At 41.6% G+C, this 23,112-nt stretch overlaps 1 protein-coding gene across 8 annotated transcripts in view; it reads right to left on the reverse strand.

Moving 5' to 3' along the window:
* ABLIM1 (actin binding LIM protein 1) overlaps positions 1-23,112 on the reverse strand; it is a 203,543-nt gene that overhangs the window by 177,942 nt on the left and 2,489 nt on the right. Inside the window, exon 1 of one of the 8 annotated variants that reach the window (XM_064431398.1) lies at positions 12,232-12,727. The exons of the other annotated variants lie outside the window; for them this stretch is intronic. Coding sequence (XP_064287468.1) covers positions 12,232-12,244 — 13 coding nt within the window. The 5' untranslated portion in view covers positions 12,245-12,727. Of the gene's footprint in view, positions 1-12,231; positions 12,728-23,112 lie in introns of those variants that run through there. 8 annotated transcript variants of the gene reach the window in all.

Raw genomic sequence — 23,112 nt, forward strand, 5'->3', positions numbered from 1 at the left:
ATTTATGATTCCAGATTTACACAACCAAAGAGAATACAGCTTGTCTTCCAAGAGCTCCACCACCAAAAATTACTTTTTGCCAATATATTCTTTGCCTACAAAATAAGCATTGTCATTTCTAAAGAGTCATTCAGGCAAGAAACAGGTCAGAAATCAAAGACATGCTGATTATTTTTTGTATCACTCAGGAAAGATCAAATTGCTGTGTCTGCCTCACCCTCTGATACTGCAGAATATGCCCAAATGTGAGCACAGTACTGCTGAACATTTTCAGAATGGGAAAATAACCATTTTAGAAAAGATTTTAACTTCCAGTTCCTAGTGGAAAATTAATTTGATACTAAACATTTGTGGTCCCAAGACCAACTCTTAAGAATAGACTGTTATAAAACCTATAAATACTGGTAGTAAATAATGTTGGACAGAATGAAAAGATGAATTAAAGATTTCCTACTGGATTATTCTGCATTACAGAAATTAAGGAGGGTGGGGCAGAAAATTAAACTTAATAGAGTCCAAAAACTATTTCAGTCCATGATGAATATTGTTTCTGGAATTCAATCTGGGCAAGAAACATCAATTTATGTTTTACTAAGGACTCCACACTTTAAAGAAATTCTCAGTAGCCACAGTAACATGAACTATAAATGCAGCAGTGCTCTCCCATCGGGGTGCCAAAACATTATTTTTTATCATAGAATTTGGAAAAATCTCAGACAAACAACATTTGTTGCTGGAAATCAGAAAATGAGAACACACTAAGTAAACTGAGCTTTCCAGCCAGCATGAAGGAAGACAGATTCTGTCTACAACTGTTAAATTTGGAACTGTTAATAACAGTACTGGTGTTTAGCAGCAGCAGTGATTCCTGTGGACTTGATTTTCTCTTCCTGCAATTTTTTCTGTCTCCCCAATTTCACTTACATGAAGTATATTTTGTAAACACAAAAACTACTGTTATAGTCATGGAAACACTTTTGATCAGTTTTGCCTGCAGGTGTGGGTGCCTTTAGACAAGTCAGAAATCCAAAGAACATAGTAATTAACCCATTCCCAGAGAGTTAACACAGGACATCTGTTGGCATATTTTCTAATTTCTTTACATGCCTCAGCTGATGGGGTTTCCTCATTGCCCTAGGAAAACTCCTCATACTTCTGTCTGAAACAGCAACTTGCAGTGCAATGAAAGCACTAGCAGAAAAAAAATTAAGCATGTATTCTAAGCATGTATTCAAATTCAAGAAGATCCTACTTTTAAGTAGACCCTGTAATTCAGGAGGATAGAAACACACCAGGGCTGGAACTGTTGAGTCTCACTTAAGATCATCCCTTTGGTAGGAAACATGGAAACATGGCACCTAACTTAGTTTTATATTTTTCCCCCAGAAGTCATATGCTTGCACTCGTGTTCCCCACTCCCTTTCCAGGCCCTATGCTTGTGTGATTCTGCTAGAGAAGCAGAACTTCATAAACCTAATTGCTTAAAAATAGGATCTGGCAGAGCACCAGCTCCTAGATCAGTCTGTGAAGCGTTCAGAGATTTTAGGCAGCAGAGTTTTTCCTCAGGCTATTACATTCCAACACTTCCCTCCACTCCCTTCAGAAAATCACTAAAATATTTGCAGCAATTCCAAGGACAGTTGCTTCAGCACACACTCCCCTTGACAGACTGCTAGGCTACTTGGGGGGCCCAAAAAATAAAGAAATAAAAACAGAAAGCTTTTTGACACCAGAGCACTTACAACTCCTTTCTGTAACTCTCTAAATGTTCTCTATTTCCATTTCTTTTAATCTTTTTTAGATTCAGGGCCATTCTGTCTACGACAGTTCTGCTTCTGTACCAGCTTGAAGAAGGATTTCCACACACACTCTCTTGCTTTAAATATGTTTAGTTTGCTCACCATTCTCAGGTGAGCTCTTCCACTCTCCACAGCTCGTGAGATCTCCTTCACCCACTGCTCTCATGGCTTCTCAGCCTCCAGAGGAAAGGGTAGGAAGCAAATTCAGTAAGGGTAGAAGGCTCAATCTTGACCTGCTTCCTTGGAAAACTGAGTCATAATCTAAGAGCAACATACAGATCTCGCTGGATCTGTAAATTTGGAGGAAAGGTTCAGCTATGGAAGCTGAGAATCACAGAAAAAACGTTTCCTTTAACTCCACTCATCTTTCAGGAAGAGAAATGGTGTGCAGCAGAGCATGAACCAATCTTCTCCCCTCCCTCCAGTGGCTGCACAGGTGGTTCCAGGTTCTTTAGCTGCTCTCCACACAGCCTCCCACTGTGTCTGTGCCAGCACTGTCCCTGGGCATGCACACAGCCACCAGCAGGACCTCTGCTGGGGTTACCCCTTCCCTGCACTGCCAGCCACTGCACCCCTTAGTTCTGCCTGGCTGCCCCTGACCTACCCTCTCCTCTCCCAGCCATTCCCTTGGGCAGCAGCACCAACAACCTGCACTAAAAATACCTCCTCAGCATCATAAATAGCAAGATGGCAGGATTCTTAATCCCCCTTCAGGCACGTAGTCTTTTTGCTTTTGATAAATATGGAGTGGCAACAATGGACAGAGAATAAAGTGCATCTTACAGTACTGGTCTGCTTGGCCTGTGCCTTGCAGAAAGGAAAAATGAGGACTCCCGGTATCCACAAATTCTGTCAGCAGAGGACAAGAGAAAAAGGGGAAGATTGCTATTACAAGAAGTCACAAAGTCTCCCAAATCTAAATTTCAGACATTTTTAACTCAAGAGGATTTATAGGCCAAACCACAAGACCAGTGTCCCTAAAGCAAACCTCAGATGTGCAGAGCACCTGCGTCAAGCAGGGAGCCAGTCAGCAGGAAAGCTCAAAGGAAGGGAAAGGTTGGCTCTTGCCCTGCTGAACTTTTGTACCACCACAAGCTGTACAGAACAAGCCAAATGCACAGTGCCAGGCCAGCCTGGCAGAAGGAAGAACAAGATCCAGCCCTTTCATGCCACTTGACTCCTGAAACACTCAAGCAAATGATACATGAACCTCTCTACACCCCTGCCAGACAGATTTGAAAAACCCCTGCACTTCCTAAGGACTGAGGTCATGCTGTATCTGGAAATAAAAAATATGTTCAAGAACCTAAAATCAACTGTCATTTAAGTTTAAGGTTTCAGCCATTTTCCTTATGGAATCTATTGGGGTACAAATTCAAAAGTTCCAAAAAAGCCTGCAAGATTTGTTGACACCTGTAATTCCAACTATTCAAAAGTCCCGGCATACAATAAAAAATGCTAGATGGCTTTTTTGGGTTTTTTAGATTCTCCTACAAGTTTTATAAAAATGAAGCTAGAAAACTTTGCCCTTTCCAGCTGCAGCTCTAAAGCAAGGGCAATCAAAAGTGCTGTTTCCTGCATAAACATGTAGGAAAATATTTACTATGTTGCAAGCATGAAAACAAATATGGTATCACTGTGGCCACTATAGTACAGTCACAGACACTAGCAATTAAAACAATTTCAATGGCATTTTCAGAAAGATAGAAATAAATTTTATTGCAAATTAATCAAATAATATATTAACATAATTGGTTAACCAGTACTTTTTTCTTTGAACATAAAACTTCAAATGTGCACTGCACATCTAAGTACACAAAACAGTTTTGTCATTCATCCCAAATATCAAAACATCTGGCAACAGAAAATAGGAAAAAGTATTTACAGACATTTTTGGACAGAGATTACTTCAGGTCAAGTCTGAAAGCATCCTTAAGCTGCAATCATCAAAATCTTTTATCAGTGATTTTGGATTTAGCTAGTGTTACTAAGAGAGAAATATAACATAGGCTTTTTATAGCAGCTGCCAATTCAACAATGATCAAAGTTTTATTATTCTTAGATCAAAGTCTGGACTGAATAATTTTGGGATTATCTTCAGCTCATAAAGTAGAATAAACAGTTTTGGATAACCACATTATTATATAACAATACAGTCTTCTTGCAATAAGTTTTGCTCTTATTTACATATGCCACAAGTTTTTAGTGGATTGGATTATAATTTAATTATTTTATTGCCTTATGAGGACAGTAAAAGAGAAATTTATTCAGCAGCAGCAGAAGGCCATAGAAACATTCAAATGGTGTCTTGTGCATCTACATTCATATGCAGAGGACATTAATGAGAAGAGGTGAAACTAAGATTAGGAAAGTAACTGGGCATACTTCCAGTGAGAGGAATTAGGTTTTACACCTCTGCTCATTATAAACCACTCAAGACATCTGGAGATCTTTTCTTGTGGGACAGAGGCATTCACACAACCTTGGCACAGCCTGTCCACACCTGCCCACGCCCTTCCAGCTGGGATAAGGAATGTCCTAGGTAGAGGAAATCGGGATACTCACATTGTGTTGGCTTTCATTAGCAGGCATAAAATACTGCTACATGGATAATACTCAGCACAATTCTTTTTGCAACTAAACTTAATTGTAAAGGTGCTTAGATTTGAGTTTCACTCAAGTGTGATTTCAGTCAAGAAAAAGAATGGTTTTCATTCTGAGAGAACCATTGATTTCCACACTGTCTGAGCACAGGCTCAACTGTGTTCCTGTTCCACTGAACAAGGTGTTTACTGTTATCTTCAGTGACACAGCCAGTCCTAAATTAATCTCTTCTTTTACACCCTAACTCAATGAAAGTCATTAATCTTTCACAGTGTTTCTGGTAGTCAGCTCTCCCACAGGTGTTGATTAAGAGAAGTGGCATCCCAGGACACCAGAGAGAGCCATTACTTTGGCATAAACTGTTTTACAGGTTCTCTAAGCAGGGCCAAGAGTTAGAGCTGGAACATCTTTTTCAGACTTCTTGTTATTACAGGCTCTTAGCTATGTTTCTTTATCATTAACTAGGTTTCAGCTCTTATATAACCTGGTTGTCTCCCAGACTTTCTAATGCCAAAAATAATCTGAAAGCTTTCATCACAAGTTAAAAGGAAACTGTAATTTGAACAGCAGTTTTGCTGACTTCTCTGTTGATCAAAGATGCCTCATACGAGCCTGATGTAATAGAAACAAAATCAGATTTTTAATAACAGTAATTAAAGCAGAATCCTCTCATTGAGTGAAATCTCACAGTCCTTACTTGTATAAGACTTATACTGGAGGAACAGATGAAATGAGAGCCCACTTATTAAGCTGAGGTACCAGTTACAGCAAAGGGAATGACAACTACTAAAAAAATGATGGAAAAACTGCTTAAGCTTCGCACTTTTTATTAAGATGTGTCCATCTCTATGACATCACATGACCTGCTTTGCCATTCCAGAAACAGAATAAAATATATTTATTAGTAAGGAAGCAGTAGACCAGAACATCTTATCATGCCCTTCCTGTAGAGCCCTCTGTGCTAAGACCACCCCTCTGACTGACCTCCAAAAGGATCATTTCTTAGTGCCAAGGCAATAAGTTATCAGGAAAAAAGTCTGTAAAAAAAATAGAAAAAACCACTGCTGGCTTCATCAATGAACAGTATCACGTACTGCAGTCGTCAGCATGCTCCAAAGGGAGATAAGCACAGGTCTAAAGGCTTCAGGGAGTCTGAACCTCACAATTTGCTGGCTGGCTTGGACTGGTTTTCTTGTACCAGTCTCTCAGATGAAACTGCAAATACACCACAGGGGATAAAAATACCTTTTTCCTCACCTTTGAGAACATCATCTTCTCGATGTTCCCTATTTCACACTTCTGTTCAGAGTGCCCTCAGTCACAGCTGCACAGAGCAGGCATCTCTGCCATGGACTTCTCCCTGCAATCCTACCAGCCCAGCAGGAAAATGCCAGCAGCCTCTTCTCTGGAGGCAGAGGGCATACTGGTGCCACAAAACACTCTGGCTCATCACACTTTTTCACACACCAGTCTTTTTCACAGTTATGAGGCCAGATTCTCATTCCACTTCAAAATGTGGCATTCAGAGGAGCAGAGTAATGGTTTTCAAAATGAAGTGCCTATAATCTTTTCTATCCATGAAGAAATAACTTCAAGGATATGTTAAGCTGGCCACAATAAACTTTGCAGCAGCACAGAATCCATCACAGGCTGCAGAACCCACACGAGAACTTGGGCAGGTAGTCAGAGGTAGCTCCTATTCAGCTATCCCTACAACTCTGCACTTTAACTCAAATATGCGCACGTGAACAGAGGGCACTGCACTGTGGATGTGGCTGCATTTCATCAGTTACAGGGAGCAAAATGATTCACCCAAGCCCTAATTCTGGATTAAATTCTGCACTGCAGACAGAAAAAGAAGGATGTAAAACAACCCCATCACACCAGAGTACCTTGCTGAAGCCTGGCTGGCCCAACCTTGTTTACAAACTAAGGACCTCTCTCCACAACATATGGGACTCTTATTTGGGTGTGGGCTTCTGAACATTTATTTATTTCTGAAAACATGATATAATAAAGGCTGAGCATTTAAAAAAATGCATCTCTCGCAGTGTTTCTCTGCTATTGCTGTATCATGTTTAGGAGTTTTCTTTAGGTTTTTAATGAAGAACCTAATTATAAAGATATGTTTCCCTAAACAGTATGTGGTAAAAAAATTTAAGGCTACTTGCTGGTATCAGAACTCACAGGGAAAAGTCTGCTTTCCACAGTGTGACTCTGTCTTAGCACTGCAAAACTAAGAAATACTACACCAGTCACATGAACTAACCATGTGTGGCTTTCATCTTCAATTACTAACAGATTAGATTAAAAAATAATCTGAAATATTCAATTCAAACCCATTAAAAGAAAAAATAGAAATCCCCATCTTGTTTTCAGAGACTGTGAAACACATGAGGTTCTGATGTTCTTCACGAAAAGCAATTCTGCTGCTTTTCCTTCCATAACCTGATGCTTATTTTCCTTCTTTGCAATTCCTTTCAAAACCATGCATCTAAAATAGGCTCTACCTCATTGTCCCAGTTTCCTCTTGTTGTTGCCATTAGTCTATGTAACTTTTTCCATGCATTCAGGACTAATTTTCATTAATCTCAAAGCACAGACTAAGCTTTGTTGAGGGGGAAAAAAATGGGACAAGGCATCAAACCTTAAAAATAGCTTAAAAGAGATACTGCTGTTTAAATCAGATACCTCTGTAAAATATTCTTCTTTGCCACTGAAACAAAAGCTCTACCAGGCCTAAAGATTCAGGTGCAGCTACTGGTTCTCATGTACAGGCACACACTGCTTTCAGTGATTTGACAATCCAGGTGCTGAGTCTGAGCTACTAAAGACATTAAATTGAGGTTCAGACCCTAAAATGAGTAGTGAAAAAAGCACAAATCATTACATGTGTTTAGAAGAAATAAACAGAAAGCACAGACAGGATTAAATAACAGTGCAAAATCAGCACAGAAGAAATTCAGAGCAAAAGCTGAGAAGAGAAAAGCTCTCAGAGGCAGTTCCAAATCCTGCCCTGCACAGGTATTCCCAGTGGAAAACAGCTGTGCTGGCAGGACTGCACACACAGCCTGCCTCAGGTAGGGCTGCAGAGCCCCAGAGCCTGCCAAGAACACTTTCCTTCAGGCTATGGAGCCTTGTAGCAGGGAAAATGGGGACAAACACCAGGACTGGAAGCATTGAAGCTAAAATATTTAACTACCATAAGTATGCTAAAATTGCCAGCTTCTGAAATGAAGGAAATGTCCAGCCAGCTCACACTGCCCCACTCTCCAAGTCACTCAGCCTGAGAGTGATTGGTAACAGCCATGAAATGGTCACATCACGAATTAGGGACATCGTGACATGCCTGAAAGAAATACCTCTGACAACAAGTAGAAAAACACAGCACCAGATTTCAGAAAAGGACACAACAGCCACCTCTTCAGTGGCTGGTTCCTTTAGATAAGAGAAATATTACCCTGAAAATCACAGACTGTAATAAAACATTGACCAGCAGCAAGTTTTTAAATCACTCAGCATAGACTTCAATCAAAACCATGCTGCCAGCAACAGCAGCCATGTCCACAGCCATCTGAGAAAATTTGGAAAAGAAAAATAAATACACTTAATGGTAAGAACTCAAGATTTAGTATGCAAATTTATCATTGAAAAATTCATGACTTCTTCACACAGAAGTTCCCAACTGTGAAATAGATCAAAGAAATGTGTGGTGTCCAGGAAGAAAGAATTGCTACCAGAGCATAACATAATGAGTAGAAGTTTCTCATCTGCTGCTAGAACTCTATTATCAACTTGTGTAAGAACAAATGAGGAGCCTGAGAAGAGGCCCAGAAGGCAGAAATTCCCCTGTTCTGACCTGACCCTCAGACTCACAAAAAAAAAAATAAAAGCCCAGGACTTGTCTCACCTGTAAAATGAGGACACTCTCGCACTACTGTCACAGTGATTTATTTGTCTGAAATGAGAGTCTTTGATCTACATTTGTTAAAAGATCATATAGGAAAAGACAAGGATTGTAGTATAAAATAAATTCTTAAACTAAACAACTCCACTTTGACCATTGAGCGGGCTAAAAACTGCACCTGCCTTCTCTACAATACCCACATTAGCAGCATCAGGGTGGCACACTCCAACTTGTTAAAACTGCACAGCAAAAATATTTCTTCAACACTAGCTTCTGTCAAAATTCAGTGACTTTTTCACAAAAAACCCCCACACCATTCTTGATAAACTTTGTATTTCACACGTCTTTGTTTTCTGGAAATAGTTGCTACTGGACTAAGAGCATCTCCTGCTAATTCTTTCAACATTTAGGGAAAAAATTAGCAAAGATCTTTGTATTTGATCACACCAAACACTCCCATTTGTGCCTGCTTGCTCTAGCATAACTGAAGATTATAATAGTTAAAAATAGCCATTTTTCCATTAACTTAGACCTTGATGATAACAAGTAGTTTTGACAGTTTTTAAGCAGTGTGAGATAACATGCACAAGTAGGTCACAGTTATACTTGGCTTTAGAAAAATGTCTTTCATCCAGGGAATTTACAGCTCTTTGCAAACAAGCCCTTAGGTAAGCAACAATCTATAAGGCTTACTCCAACACCCAAATTCACTCATGTATGAGTCCTAACAGCAACTACTTAACAACAGCTGAAAGTAGAATATTAAGCCTTTTGCAAACTGCAAAACTAAAAAGCCTGAGTGACGTCAATGGCAGCTCTCCACTGATCCCAACAGGCTGTAGAGCAGGACATGAAAGTGCCCTGGGAAGGACTCCAACTTGACAGGGAAGAGAAAAGTGATTTTTCAAAGTTTGTTTCAGCTCCTAGTTCAGTCACAAGATTTCCAAAATGATTATTTGTTCAAGCTTCTGGGAATACTTGTCTGTGCTGCTTCATCTGGCATTTGGTCAACACATCTGCTAAAGCCATACTACCAGGAAAGTGGTGGAAGAATGTTAGAGACCTTCCATTTACATAACAGCAGGAGCTGAGAGACTGCAGGTGTGAAGGACTGCAACAACAAGGTCTGTGAAGAGTGGAAGGAAAAAAGAAAGGTTTCAGAAAATTCATCCTAAGGCATAGGTGAGACATTAATCCTCACAGCAGCCCCTCTGAAAAACTTAGTTACTATTATTTCCATTGTACAAGTAGGGAAGCATAAAACTATTTAATCCAGAGTTCTATTTAAGGCAAAATTACATTAATTTGTATTATTAGTTATAATTTATGTATTGATTTATAATGTGTCAGAATTTCAGTGACTATATGGGTAGTTTTGGTTAAATAACAATGAGGAACTAGAGCAGGAGAGTTAAAAGGAATGGTCCAAAAGTCACGAGGTACTGCTGGATTTCTGGAGTTTCTTCTGTCATCTGTTGCAGTCAGTTCACTACACCATGCTGCCTCCTGGAGCAAAAGGGATGAATAGAGAGCTGCACAGATTGAACACTGGTAATACTGTGAGGTTTGTACTACTCCATGAACAGCCTCTGCAGTTCAGTAAGAAAAATGTCACAGGTTAATGTTTAACCCTTTTGCTATGCTAGTTATGCTTGGTATATAATCAACAAGCAGACAGCTCCAAGTGCTTGATGCATTCAGAATAATAATGATCACCTCTGGACATCTAACACCACATAAAATATTAACAATCAATATTCGCTGAGCTTGCAGACCATAATGATAGCGTGCCTTTAATGTGACTGCATATGCATGAGGTAATCTTCATGAAGCACAGGGTCCCTGTCTGGCATTTAAACAAAGCCCTAACCCCATAAACACTCACTTCTTACTTGTGCTACATTCTCCTGAGTAACCTCATGAAGATCTGTCATACCATTTAAGTGTGTAAAAGTAAATTCTATGTTGACTTTTAACAGCAGTAGTGTTTAAAAATATTAATAATGACAATGGGCTATAATGTTTCACACACAAACAGCCTTTAGTAGCACTGACTAAATCAATTTATTTACCCAGACTCACATATTTTTCACATAAATCTACTTGTTTAACTTTAAAAGGATTTATTGATAGAAATTAATATCTTCATCTGTTTCATGAATCTTATTCACTACTTCCCTAAAGACCTATGGACTGTCTTACTCCCTCTCTCTCTCTCTCCAATTAATTACTTTGAAAAAACGAGATGACATGAGAGGGACTGAGAAAGAATTCACTTTCCTTCTCCAGGCAGCTCTCCAGTAGAATTAAGCAGGCATCAAACATCATGTGTTGTGCAGCTGAATGGGAAAGAGGGACAGTTGGGGGAGGAAAGGGAAACATGGCCAGTGGAAACGTTCCCTGGCTTCCCATTCTGTATGGTTCAGTTTTTGTGAGTCATCTGCAAAGTGAAACTGCAACGTTTTTATGTCACTTTTTCAAATCCAGGTACCCCTCCAATAACAAATCTGCTCCAGGTTATAAAGCTTTGCTGGGTGTTCCCCACAAGTACTAATGCAGCCTTAGCACAGCACTGATGCTCACATACTCAGTGTTCTTCCAGAAATGGATTCTTTGGAGACCAATATACTCCATTTCTCCCTAAAGTAAGAAATCTACTGTTCCATGAAGAATTAAGCCACTCTAACACCATTTATTATTTATATCTAAAATGGGTGTGATGCTTTAGGAGTATGGTCATAGCCACAAAGTGCCGACAACCTTTTAGGAGTCACACGATGTCTTCAACGTGCATGAAGCTCCTTTGGATGTCAACAACAATCCAAGCAGATGAAAGAACTGGTCCATGCTGAGCAGTATTCATGAAGATGCAGAGAGATCAAAGTAGGAACAAACAAGATGCATCCTTACATTCAGGGGTTTGTCAATTTGCAATATGTAATTTTTATAAAGTATTTGTTTCAAGTCAGAGATAGCCAGGGAGTGGTTTCACTTGTCATTATTGTGCAGATAATTGTCTGTCTTCAGGAGATGCTTACAAGTATTTCTGCTTTGTTATGACAACATTCAGAAAATGCTTAACTTTATGTCTCCAGTCCTTTAATTTATACTAACTATAATAAAAACCCTAAAGCATCAGTCTTTGTGCCACACCTGTTCCAGTTTCTCCTATTGGAAGCATAACTTTGGGACAAGATGAGATCTGCAATCAATGAGGCTGATCAGTTCATCTCCAGCCCAGATTGGGCAAACACACAGCCAGAGTTTACACACAAATGCACGCAAATGACAAAGACTATTCAAGTTTAAGCCATAATTTTAAAAAATGCAAATCTGAAGTAAAACTCAAAACGTTCATTTCAAGCCAGATGCAAACATCCATCAGAGGTACAAACCGACGATCGGATTTACCACCACACCCTACCAGGAGCACTTGCGTTCCCAATGACAGGACAAGCCGGATGCCTCCCTGCGCTCGTCAGACACCCAGTTCAATCCGCTACCGCTCCCTGAGCAGCAGCACCCGCCCAGTCCGACCCTACCCGAACCTCACCACCACGCTTTTCTCTGCATACATCCGTACATCCCACCGCCACTGAACGCGTACCGCGCTTCCCCGTGCCCCTACAGCCGCCCCGAGGGGGCCGGGGCAGGCGCACCGCGATCGCCGGGCAGGTGCGGCGGAGGATGCTCTGCGGCGCCCAGCCCCGCCGCAGCCCGCGCCGGAGCCCCCCGCCCGGCCCGGCTGCAGAACGGTACCGGGCAGCCGGGGGATCATCCCCTGGCCGCCCCCTGCCCCGAAATCGCCGGCGCAGCCTCGGGGTGCGGCGCACCGCAGCGCGGCCGGGCGGCAAGGTCAGCGCGGCTCCGCCGCCCGCGGGGACGCGAGCCCGGCGCTGCCCGGCGCGGCAGAGAACCCACCTCTGGCAGACATGGCTCAGGCTGGGGCTCGGCAGCCGCGGAGCTGCTGCTGCTGCTGCTGCCGCTGCTGTGCTGCTGTACTGCTGCTGCTGCTGCTGCGGCGGCGGCAGCGCACGGCCCGCACCGCGCTGCGCCCTCCGCGCCGCGGCGGCCGATGCGGGGGGCGGCGGCCGATGCTGGGCCGGGCCGGGGCGGGCGGGTCCGCGCCGCCGCCGCGCTCCTTCCCTCCCTGCCCTGCCCGGCTCTGCCCTGCCCTGCCCTGCCCGCCGCGGTGCGGGGCGGCGCCGGGGGCGGGAGCGCGGCTGTCTGTGCGTGCGGGCTCTGTGTGTCTGTATGTGTGTCTGTGTGTCTGTGTGTGTGAGTGAGTGCGGGTCTGGCCGCGCGTGTGCCGGCGCGGAGCGGCCGCGGGGCGGGGCAGCGCCGGCGGAGCCGCAGCCGCTGCCGGGCGCGGTGACCGCGCGGGGCGAGGTGCGGGCGCGGTGCCGCAGAGGGCGACAGGCGGGGACAGCCGCGCCGCCGGCAAAAGGCACGAACGCCCAGGAGAGCGGCGCGGCGGAGCGCCGGCTCCTCGGGGTGCTGGGTAGGCGTGTCTGCCCGCTGACAGCTCTGCTCGCTCGGGACCCGGCGCTGAAGTCTGTGGCACAACTTGAAATTCACGCACCGAACAGCAAAGATGTACCCGCGTGACTGTATGTAAATTGTATATAAACACAGAATTTCTAGGAATGTTGTCTGCAAAGCAGTCATGTCGTTAAACACACAGAAAAGAGCACTCAGCTGCCTCCTGGCACCTTAATAAAAGTACCAAGCGACCAAATGCAACGTACCAGAAAAACAAGATCAGTATCTGGTGGATACCTTCACCCAGCCTCCAGCCTAGTGAAGCCAAATATTCCCATGCCATACTAAAAAGAAAACCCCTACGCCACCAGATTATTAGATGGTGGCAAGAGTTAAACAAATCAACAATCTAGTTTGTCAAGAATGACAGGTTAGAAGACCACATCAGAATAGTGCAGTTAAAACATTAGAGCAGACTTCTATCAATTTCAGAATGGGCAACTATGAACTAAAAGCCAGAAAGCCCAATCTGTGATGTTCTGCAAGGAGCCAACATGCAAACTGAATGACAGGAAAGACTGAATCACACTCCTCCACTCTGATCTACCATGCACTACACATCTTCATACTAGCAAGAAGCCTACACAATTTTTCTATCAAAAACCCCACAATTACCAGAATCATATCTAGGAGAGGTGGTAAAGATTGCATTATCACGTGGCCACAGGTCAGGAATGGGTGGTAGTAGGAGATGCACCATGGATTCTCAGCGCTGTCTGCAAGCGCAGCCCAGCCTGTGCCCCTGCTGTGCCAGATCCAGCCTCTGGCACTGCTCACCTTCCCCCTCATGCAGCCGAGCAGGGAAGGCATTTGTAGAAGCATGGAAGCAGCAGCAGGATGGGCAGCACTCACATGCCCCCTCATCAGGGGATACAGGCACAAAAAATGAATTGGCACATCTGTTTGCCTGAATTTGTGCTCATGCTCACACGCTGCAAAGACTTTTAGTCACATCCAGCTGTTTGCCATGGATTACCCCAGTGTTCCATACACTTCAATTCAATAATATTCCTTATATCATTCTGTTTTCTTCCTCCTTGCAAATGTTTCTGAATCTGGCAGGGGGAAAAAAATAAATCTAAAGTTCTTCTCTCTCTAAACTCTTATGGCAATATCCTTAGCTGGTGATCTGACATCCCTTGAAAAACAATTCTTTTCCCTGCTCCTTTTCTGAAATTAGAAGAATTTTCCACTTGCAAATCACTCAAATTTTCTTTCTTGTCCAAAAGGGGCAAGGTTTTCCTCAGTCAATGTAATATGACAGCATTTTGTATATTTAATTAAGTCATTTCCTATTCACTTCCTCAGTGAGTTTCTGACTAGCACTATCACAGGTTCTCCCGTGTTCTGCTTAATAGATGGCTTTAAAAAGAAGGTTCAGGAACATGCAGAAATTACCTTTTTAATTAAGAACTTCCTTTCTTTATACTGCTAGGAAATAGGAAGGGAAAGGCATTTGTACCTTGGGATTCTATAGAACACAAAGAGTTTATTCCATTCATTGTGTAAACTCTCTGTGGCAGAGAAGTTAAACAGACATGTTGGCCAGAGAATACTAAAATGGGTCAGATACAGCACTCATTTATTAAAGTGAGAATTTTAGCTGGGTTTCTTGAGGACCTGAGGCTGATGGAGTTTTATTTTCCTGTCTGTCCCCTCCATCAAGTCGCCTCCAAGAATTTTCAGATTTGGATATGGAGAATTTCTATTCAGCTTGACTAAATGGTATAATTCAGAACAAGTTCTACATCCCTATGAGTTTTGTGGTATTTAGCACTTAAGAAGAAAAATTAAAATAAAGAAGAAAAGCTGCAGTGGAGACAGTTACCAGTTCTGGAGGCCACGTCTTCATTAGCCACAAGTACCAACTGGGCAATCTGCATGTGGGCAGCTAAATCAGCTCCTGAGGTTGCTGTCTGAGATCCTGTCAGTATCTAGGGAATGTGGAAGGAAGCTGAAGAGGGTGGAAAAGGAAGGTGCAGAGAAGTGAGGCACCATTATTATTATTTTACAGGTGAAATTGAGTCAGAGAAGATGGACAAGCCAACCCAAGACTTGCTCACTCTCCTATGCAGTCCCTCTTCTCTCAGCCCAACCCCTGTGCTCCTGCTTCCCTCACTGCAGCACTGGCTTCAGCCTCACAGAACTACTTTATCTCATTAATTAACAAAGAGTTGCTCGCTTTCTGCATCCAAATTCCCTACGTTTGCTGTCTGAACCAAAGGCTCAGATAAACCCTGGAACATGACTGAAGGCGAGTGCAGAACTGCACAGCCAGGAAGGGTGAGGAACCATTAGAGGCAACAGAAAAGATCTTTTTTAGCAGCAGCAGCTGTTGAGCTGTTTGATTGAGCCATTTCCTGACTACTTTAGAAGTCCATTAAGGAGCAGTGATTGACATTGTTTTATTTCAGGCATCTACCTGAGGCTCCTGAATTAGTCAGCTGGGAAGTTGGATCCTATCTCCTGCATTTTGCTATTGACTGTGCAGATTAAGCTTCTAACTCACAGTGTTAAAAGATCCATTAAGGTAATTTTTTTTAAGGTATTCAGGCTTGAAGAGATCCAAACAGGCACCCCATGATTTTTCAGAGATGCCCAAATATTAATAAATTTTACCAAAGAATAGGTGTTTCCAAGTCCTGTCTCAATGCCCTTGAGGAGCTAAGTGTGTTGTCCAAGGTCACAGAGAAAATCTATGTCAGAGCAAAGCATAGAACTTGCATCTTCAAAGAAAAGCATGCCAAATACTGGACTGTGTTCCCTATGCAGCATACCTTGCTGTCACTTAGCCTTTGTGTGAATATAAACCAGAAAGTTCTCCTTTAATCACTTTTGAACCAGTTTGTCTCTGTAAAGTAGGATAGTAGTTTTAAAAGTAATTAAGATCCCATCAGTGGTATGTAAATCTATTTTTTCCCATGAAAATCAGCACAGAATGACATAGGGAATAAAAAAAAAAAACAGGTAAAAGTCAGCATTGCATCTTTGTCTGATGCAGATAACTCATCAGTCAGAATATACTTATTTTTGCACAGTGCAGGATCTTTCCTCTTGGAAATCATTGTGAGAAAAATCAGAATTTTTTTTTTTTTTTTGAACAACAGACAAATTCTTACAGAAGTAAGTTTCCAAGAACAGCTTCTGTGGGCGAGGCAAATGGAAAGGATGACCAAGATTGGTCTGAATAAGGACGGAAATTATTGTATTTTTCTACAAATTTTTCCTATCTCTTCCACCATAATTCCACCGGCTTCTTTTTCAGGGAAATCAGACCTAACAAAATCTAGAGCATTACTAAGCCTGATAATTTAATCAGAATTTTAATAAGCTCAGAATAAATAGTTTTCTGTGACATGAATGACAAGAAAGCAAGACAGTTCTCCTACTTTCAATATAAGACTCTTACTAGAATTTGCAATTAGTCAGTAATGGACAAGATATTCAAATAAATACATGGCCTTTCACTGATTACACTGAGCTTCCAGGGCAGTTCCTACTAATCTTTTTGGAGAAAATGTCCTTTTTATACATTTCAAAGGAGAACTGAGCTCCAAATTACTCACACCAAATATTAATAGAAATCTGTGCTTAAGTTTTTACTTTTTTCCCCCCCAAATATCCCACACACACATATATAAGAAGAGACTTATCAATTAAAAAAAAAAAAAATTCAAAAAGACAGGAAGTTCTCCTAAGACAAATTCCAGAGTCATCTTCCTGATTTCTTTTTATTCTGATTTTCTTAAAAAACTCCTGTCTTCTACATGTTATTCAACCCTCCATACTCTTCTGTGGAATATGCACTTTTACAGAAAAGTTACAATATTGAACTTACGTTATCCTGAGTCAGTCTTGACTACCAGACTTGAATAACCCAGAAAGTTTTACACAGCTTATGTAAGATGATGCCATCACATAAATGCATAAATAGGTTTTATATAAGCCAGAAATATTGGCAATTCTGGAAAACTGAGGAAAAGCCCTCAGATAAGCCTATGAATACCTACCCTATATTGCTCTTCCATCAAAATTACTGCTGTGCCTGTAGGAACTTAGGACACAAAGGCCAAAATGACAAATTATTTTCTAAGAGTCAGCTTTGGAAATGTCATCTAAATGTTGGGCAGCATTTCCTGCTGAAGAACTTCAGCATCACCCCTGTGTGTGAACCTTACCAGGAGGATGCCCACAAGGAGCTCAGAGTCAGAAACTTTACCAGGTTTTGCAGCAGGTAGTCCCAAGGTCACGTGTGAAGTATGAACTGTGAATAAGAGCTGTGGGAGATGATGAGATGCATCCCAGAGTCCTGAGGGAATTGGCTGATGTAGTTGCCAGACCACTCTCCAAGATATTGGAAAAGTCATGGAAGTCAAGTGAAGTCCCTGGTGACTGGAGAAAGGGAAACATCGCTCCTATTTTTAAAAAGGGTATAAATGAGGAGCCTGGGAACCACTGAGCCATCAGCCTCACCTCTGTGTCTGGGAACAGATCCTCCCAGCAGCTCTGCCAAGGCCCAGGGAGAGCAGGGAGGTGGTTTCAGAATGACAGCATGGCTTCACCAAGGAGCATCTGCATCAGTGGCTGCATTCAGGAGAGACTGAGACAATCCCACAAACTGCTTTTGTTGCTATTTATATAATTTTCAGAACTGCATCAAGTTATCTCACTATGTGCCCTGCTTTACCCTTTACCCTAAAGAATTTGCTGTGGCCAAGCTGAATTAAATTATGCAGTTAGAATTTGTTAAATGTGTGTTTTTCCATAGAGTAATTTTTACATAATGTAAAACACAGCAGGCATGTCCTTGGTCAAAGTTCACTTTAACAAAGATGGTTATGAATAACATGGAATGAGTAGCAAAGAATATTCTAAATTAGTTAAAGTCAAAATCTCTCCGCACTGCTATACACAGGAAAGTTTGGTGAATCACAGGGAAAATACACCTGTGGTTGCAATTACAATGAGCCAAACTCTCAGAAATGTATACATTACATTCTGCTGTGAACAGCCAGACTGGTGTGGGGTAGAAAGTCTGGAGCCAAAAAAAAAATTATCTAAATCATAATTAAAGTACTTCAGTGTGTAATTTGATGTCTGATCATAAGAGATATTTAGGTTTCTCCCCGTACACCTGGAATTCACACAACACTGTCTTAATTTCTCACATGCTATTTTCTTTATATGTATTTTCTATCCTGAGCTCTGTACTGCAGGGCCCTCTGGCTGAGAAGTATAGAATTGGACAGGCCTCCCTTCAGAGCTTATCAGGATCATTCCTTAATTAGCTGGTGGATGCAATTTGATTTGAGAGCACAAAGTACTGGCTCTTTTTCAGGAACTGAATGCCTTGTTCCTTGTCATACTAAGTCAAGATATCAGCCCCTGGTACCTGACTTGGCACTGATCAGTTTTATGGCCAAGGCAAATGCCTGCATGTAGACACACCCTCCTAGACAAAAATCTCCTGGAAATTGTGATGGCTGCTTCGCAAGGACTCAGGACACACTTGGGAAAGAACCAGCTAAAAGCACAGTCCTAGAGTCATGGCAACAATAAACTCAAATCCTGAAAGATTCCTGAAAATATTTTGAAAAAAAAAAAAAACCCAACACTTTTCCTGTTAGTCTTGCCCAATATGTTCCTGTACAGAGGTTCTGGGTATTTTCTTTCTCTTGCCTATTGACACATAACAATAAATCTATCTGTTATACATGTATTTAAAGCTCAGGTCTAGATGAGTTTTCTCATGGAATATTTTTCTTTCAATATGCTAAAAAACCAAAAAAAACCCCAGAAGGTTTAATTCAGTCACGCTTTTTTTTTTTAGTTCACTTTTGAATCTGTTTGAGCTTAAAGCTGATGCCAATTCTCCACAACATTCAGTTGTTTATTCCACAGCAAGTCACGCCGATGGAGATGCCAGCAGATGACTGAATTCCCTAGTTAAGCACATCACTGGAGTAAAACACGGGGTCGGGCTGCCCTCTGCGGGCTGGGATCTGGATCCAGGACAAATTGTTTTGCAACTCCACACAGAGATTGGTTATTGTGAGTACAGGATTTCGACATCTGAACACAGAATTTTGATTTATGATGTACACGTAATGCCAATACAGCAATTGGCTCTCTGCTGGCTGGCTGCTGCTGCTGCTGCAGAGGAAGAAGGAAATGCAGGCTGCAAGTGTCTGATGCAGCAGTGAAGCACTCCAGGTACAAATAACAGCTCAATCTACACCACCTGGGACTTCCTGGGAGACCCAGAGGATAACAGCTTCTGAGCATAAAACCAGAGAAACTAATGCCTGGAAATGCTTCACTTGGCACACGAGCTGCCAGGCAGGAATCAAGTACAGTGTATTACAGCACCACTCCAAGATCTAATCAGGAACAGGTTCCTTTATATTATCTATACTGCAGACACAGGTCTGCTTACTTCAGCATTTCACAGCATGAGGCCTGAATGTCAAACTAGTCCAAAGCAGCCTGAGGCAAGAGAACAGGGATGAGCCATAGAAATATTCCTACATGACACTGGGTCTACTACAGACTTCATTTTCTTTGCTCATTGTCAGTAGTGCCTCTAGCTCAGCTCCTTAAGGGCTTCATCCAAGTACAGACGCTCGTTCCTACAGGGCTGATGACTCAGAAAGAAATTACAAAGGATTGAGCTGTACAGACTTTTTCTGGAAATGGAGTTTGGCTCAGAGTATAGCTTCTGAACATGAAATTATACCAGGAAGTATTCAGGTTCTCCCTCTACCCCCACCCATAGGTCAAATAATGCAATAGTGATATTCATGGTCACTCCTCTGTGAGGAGAGAATTCAGACTGTTGTCAAGAAGAGCCAGTCTTTAAATACAGGACCCTTCTTAAATTCGTTGAGGTTCAGTTCTAATGAAAATGATGCAAATATGACGTGGGATTTGACAGCCACAGGGAGTAGTCAATGTCTTTGTAAACTCAAACCAGTCCTGTAGCTTCAAATAACATCATCTGAGAGCCAAGCAGGACAAGTGAACTGCTAAGACAATGGGCTGTCAGGTGTAGCAACCAAAGCTTTTGCAAGCCAAGTAATATGCAGCAGTTAAGCCCAGAGGTAGCACTACTAGCTGGCAAACAAATTCCTTCTGTACGGGATGCACAGGGATATTTTTCCCGAAAAAAACACCGCGAGGGATCCGCTCTGAATCCTTTTGTGCCAGCGGTGAAGGCCGGTCAGCTGCGCCCTCTGCTGTCCAGAGCTGGGCAGCGGCCTCCTCCCGCTGGAACAGCTGGAACACCGCTGGAATTGTCTCATCAAACTCCACCGACACGGAACGCTGGAGCGCCTTGTGGCACTAGAGTTTGGGCCTGCCTAGGTAACTGTGCCATCAATAATTTAAAATTAATCGCGACGCCACTACCGAGTGAATCATAAATATTTCAGACACTTGCTTCAAAATTAAGATGTTTTACGGTGCCAACATTTAATGTCAGGCTCCATGAGAGATTTCAATTATACCTCAGGACAAAGATATGAGAATTTAAAGTATGACAAAAACCTACTTTTAATTGTGGACTAATGAGAAAGAGAGCTCTGCTGAAAGCTTCTATACTTGCATGGTAGTAATGTGCCTGATTTAATTTGCGTAACTCATATGGACTATCAAGATCAGCTTTTGCTTATGATTAAACAGATTATCTGATGAAATTTTAGGGATCAACAGATTATAGTCTTTAATCCAAAGATGTAAGTAACAATGAAATCTTATTATGCATTAGAAAACAAACAATGCAGTCAGAGCTGATCTGAAAATGACTCAGAAATCTCTTAGTAGGGTCAAGGCCAAGCAACTAAATTCTCCCCAGAAACACACACAGATTCTGGCTTCCAGACTTCCCTCTCTGCAAGTACTCAGACAAAAGATTGAGGGAACCAATTTATATAAGGTAGACCACTCAATTTTTTTTTCCCAGTATTTTAGGGTAAAATCCAGTTTTATGTTTATTTATACCACATTCAGACCCTTGCATTCATTACAGTTACAATATAGCATAAACCAAGTAGTTTATCTTTAATCTCCTTGATTAGGCTTCCACTACCACAAGAGAAGTATCCTTGTGCTCCTGGCAGCCTGCAGTGAAATTGGCTGAACTGATCACATCTGACTGTATTTTATCTGCTTTCAATAATTTATGATGTGCTAGGACTCACAGATACTGTATGGCAGAACATCCATATATTTACTTACAGAGGAAAGCCTGGTTTTTGATGCTTCCAGTGGAAAAGAAATACTTGAGGAAAACATGATGTGATTTGAAAAGAAATGTCTCATTTTACTGACAACATGCACTTCTGACCTCCTAGTGGTCTCCTTTACAAGCTTTACATAAGGTAGAGGAGTGTGGTAAGAGAGTGTAACTGAAGCACAAACAAGGAATAGCTGCTGGGCAGGCAATATGTGCCCAGTGTTGTGTCCTCCATGGTAGCAATGAGTGCTGGTGTCAGGAGACTCTTGCAGATGTGACAGGTAAGCACTCAGACAATAGATGAAAAACTGGGAAGTTTGTAACCCAGCAGAAGACAAATTAATGTCCCCACAGAAAGAGCAGATGTGCAGATGTGGAACAGAATGCACAGGCCAGGAAAAGCCTGGAAATGGGATTTATGAAATACTGCATGAGCTGATTACATGGAGCTGCTAGCGAATCAGCAGGGAGGGAGGTGATGTACACAGCTGAGAGCACAGAACCAGAAAATTCATGACAGAAAATTACTTCAATTCCACTGCATGCTCTTCAGTGTGAATGTGCAGCACCCCTTCTGTAGTAAAGCCCAGCATCAGAAAGGTCTGAAAATGATGTTAAATATCTTCTTAGCCCTCCTCAAAAGCAGAGACCACGCTGAATCACTAAAACTTCATTCTTTATTTCATCCAAATAGTCACTGAAAACATAGATGTCAATCTGATTATTACAAACACAATAAAATCCTGCACAGAATATCAACAGGTATTTGGCATAGCACTAACAGGAAAATTTTCATCTAGGGCAAAAAAATTCACCAAATCTTCAGGCTCTCTGAAGCAAAGTCCAGACTGCAGAAACTTCTTCTGTAATGTAGACAAATGCATCCATTAGATACTGGCCTGGTGCCATCAATCAAATTAGCAGAGAGATTTTCAGATAAAAAGGCCATCACATTATCTCACTGTCACAAACCATCTAAATTGATTTAATCTAGACAATTTCATTAATTTGTAAGAAAGGAGAAAGTTCCCAAAAGCTCCATCAATTAGAACATTTCACACTTTCACTTCTCACATTCAAGCAAAACACTAATTCACTGCATGTACTTCTCCAAAAAAGAACTACCTTGCCAAAAAAACCCCAACCCCAAGCCAGCAGAACTGTGCTCTCAAGGGTATTAAAAAAGGTAGTAATACTTGTGTTTATTTCAGTGGAAACAACATCAAGCATGAGCAGGTGAAGATGTATTGTGCATATGACATGACATTGGTAGCCCATCTATAACTGCAGCATCTCCAATTGAATCATCCCAAATGAGAACAAGAAGAACCCAAAGTGTAACCTCAGCTGAGTTCTTCTGCACTGACACTGGTGAAATAGTTCTTCCATTAGTTTCCAGTGATTTCATTACTATTGGTTTGCCAGTATTTATCCAATATTCCCAGCAGTGAGAAATGCATACATATGGTTGAAAAATGAGAGACTACTTTAAAAGATCATTAAAAAACCCCAAAATCTACAGTTTGCAAGACATATAAGCACCAAAGACTGGATCCTGCACTATGGCTACAAATTGAAACCCTATCTATTGGTTGGTGCATGCAGGGTTATATGCAGAGATTCAATTTGTTTAATAGGCATAGGAAAAGTAATTTACAATATTTTCTTTTTTTTCCCCTTTACTGCAAGGCATTTCACGTTGACAAGTCTTAATAAAAAGTCACTTTTACAACCAAAATCTTAATTTCAACCACAATGAACTGTTCTGTTTAAATAATAATGCGTTTACATACATTAGTCACTCTTAGAATAATAAGAGGCCCTCAAGCATTACAAAGTTTTACCTCACCATCTGTGATTCTGTGATTTATGATTTCATAAATTGTTAACTACGATTAGGAATACTCTCACAGTGATAAAACTGTCTCCTTTTATATCTTTATGATATCTTACTGTTTCTTTATTCATTCTCCTGCTTGAAGATGAGACAGCCCAAGCACATTTAAAAGACATTTTTGCAGGAAAAA

Source organism: Passer domesticus, chromosome 8, assembly GCF_036417665.1.
Source record: "Passer domesticus isolate bPasDom1 chromosome 8, bPasDom1.hap1, whole genome shotgun sequence".
Taxonomy (NCBI): Eukaryota; Metazoa; Chordata; class Aves; order Passeriformes; family Passeridae; genus Passer; species Passer domesticus.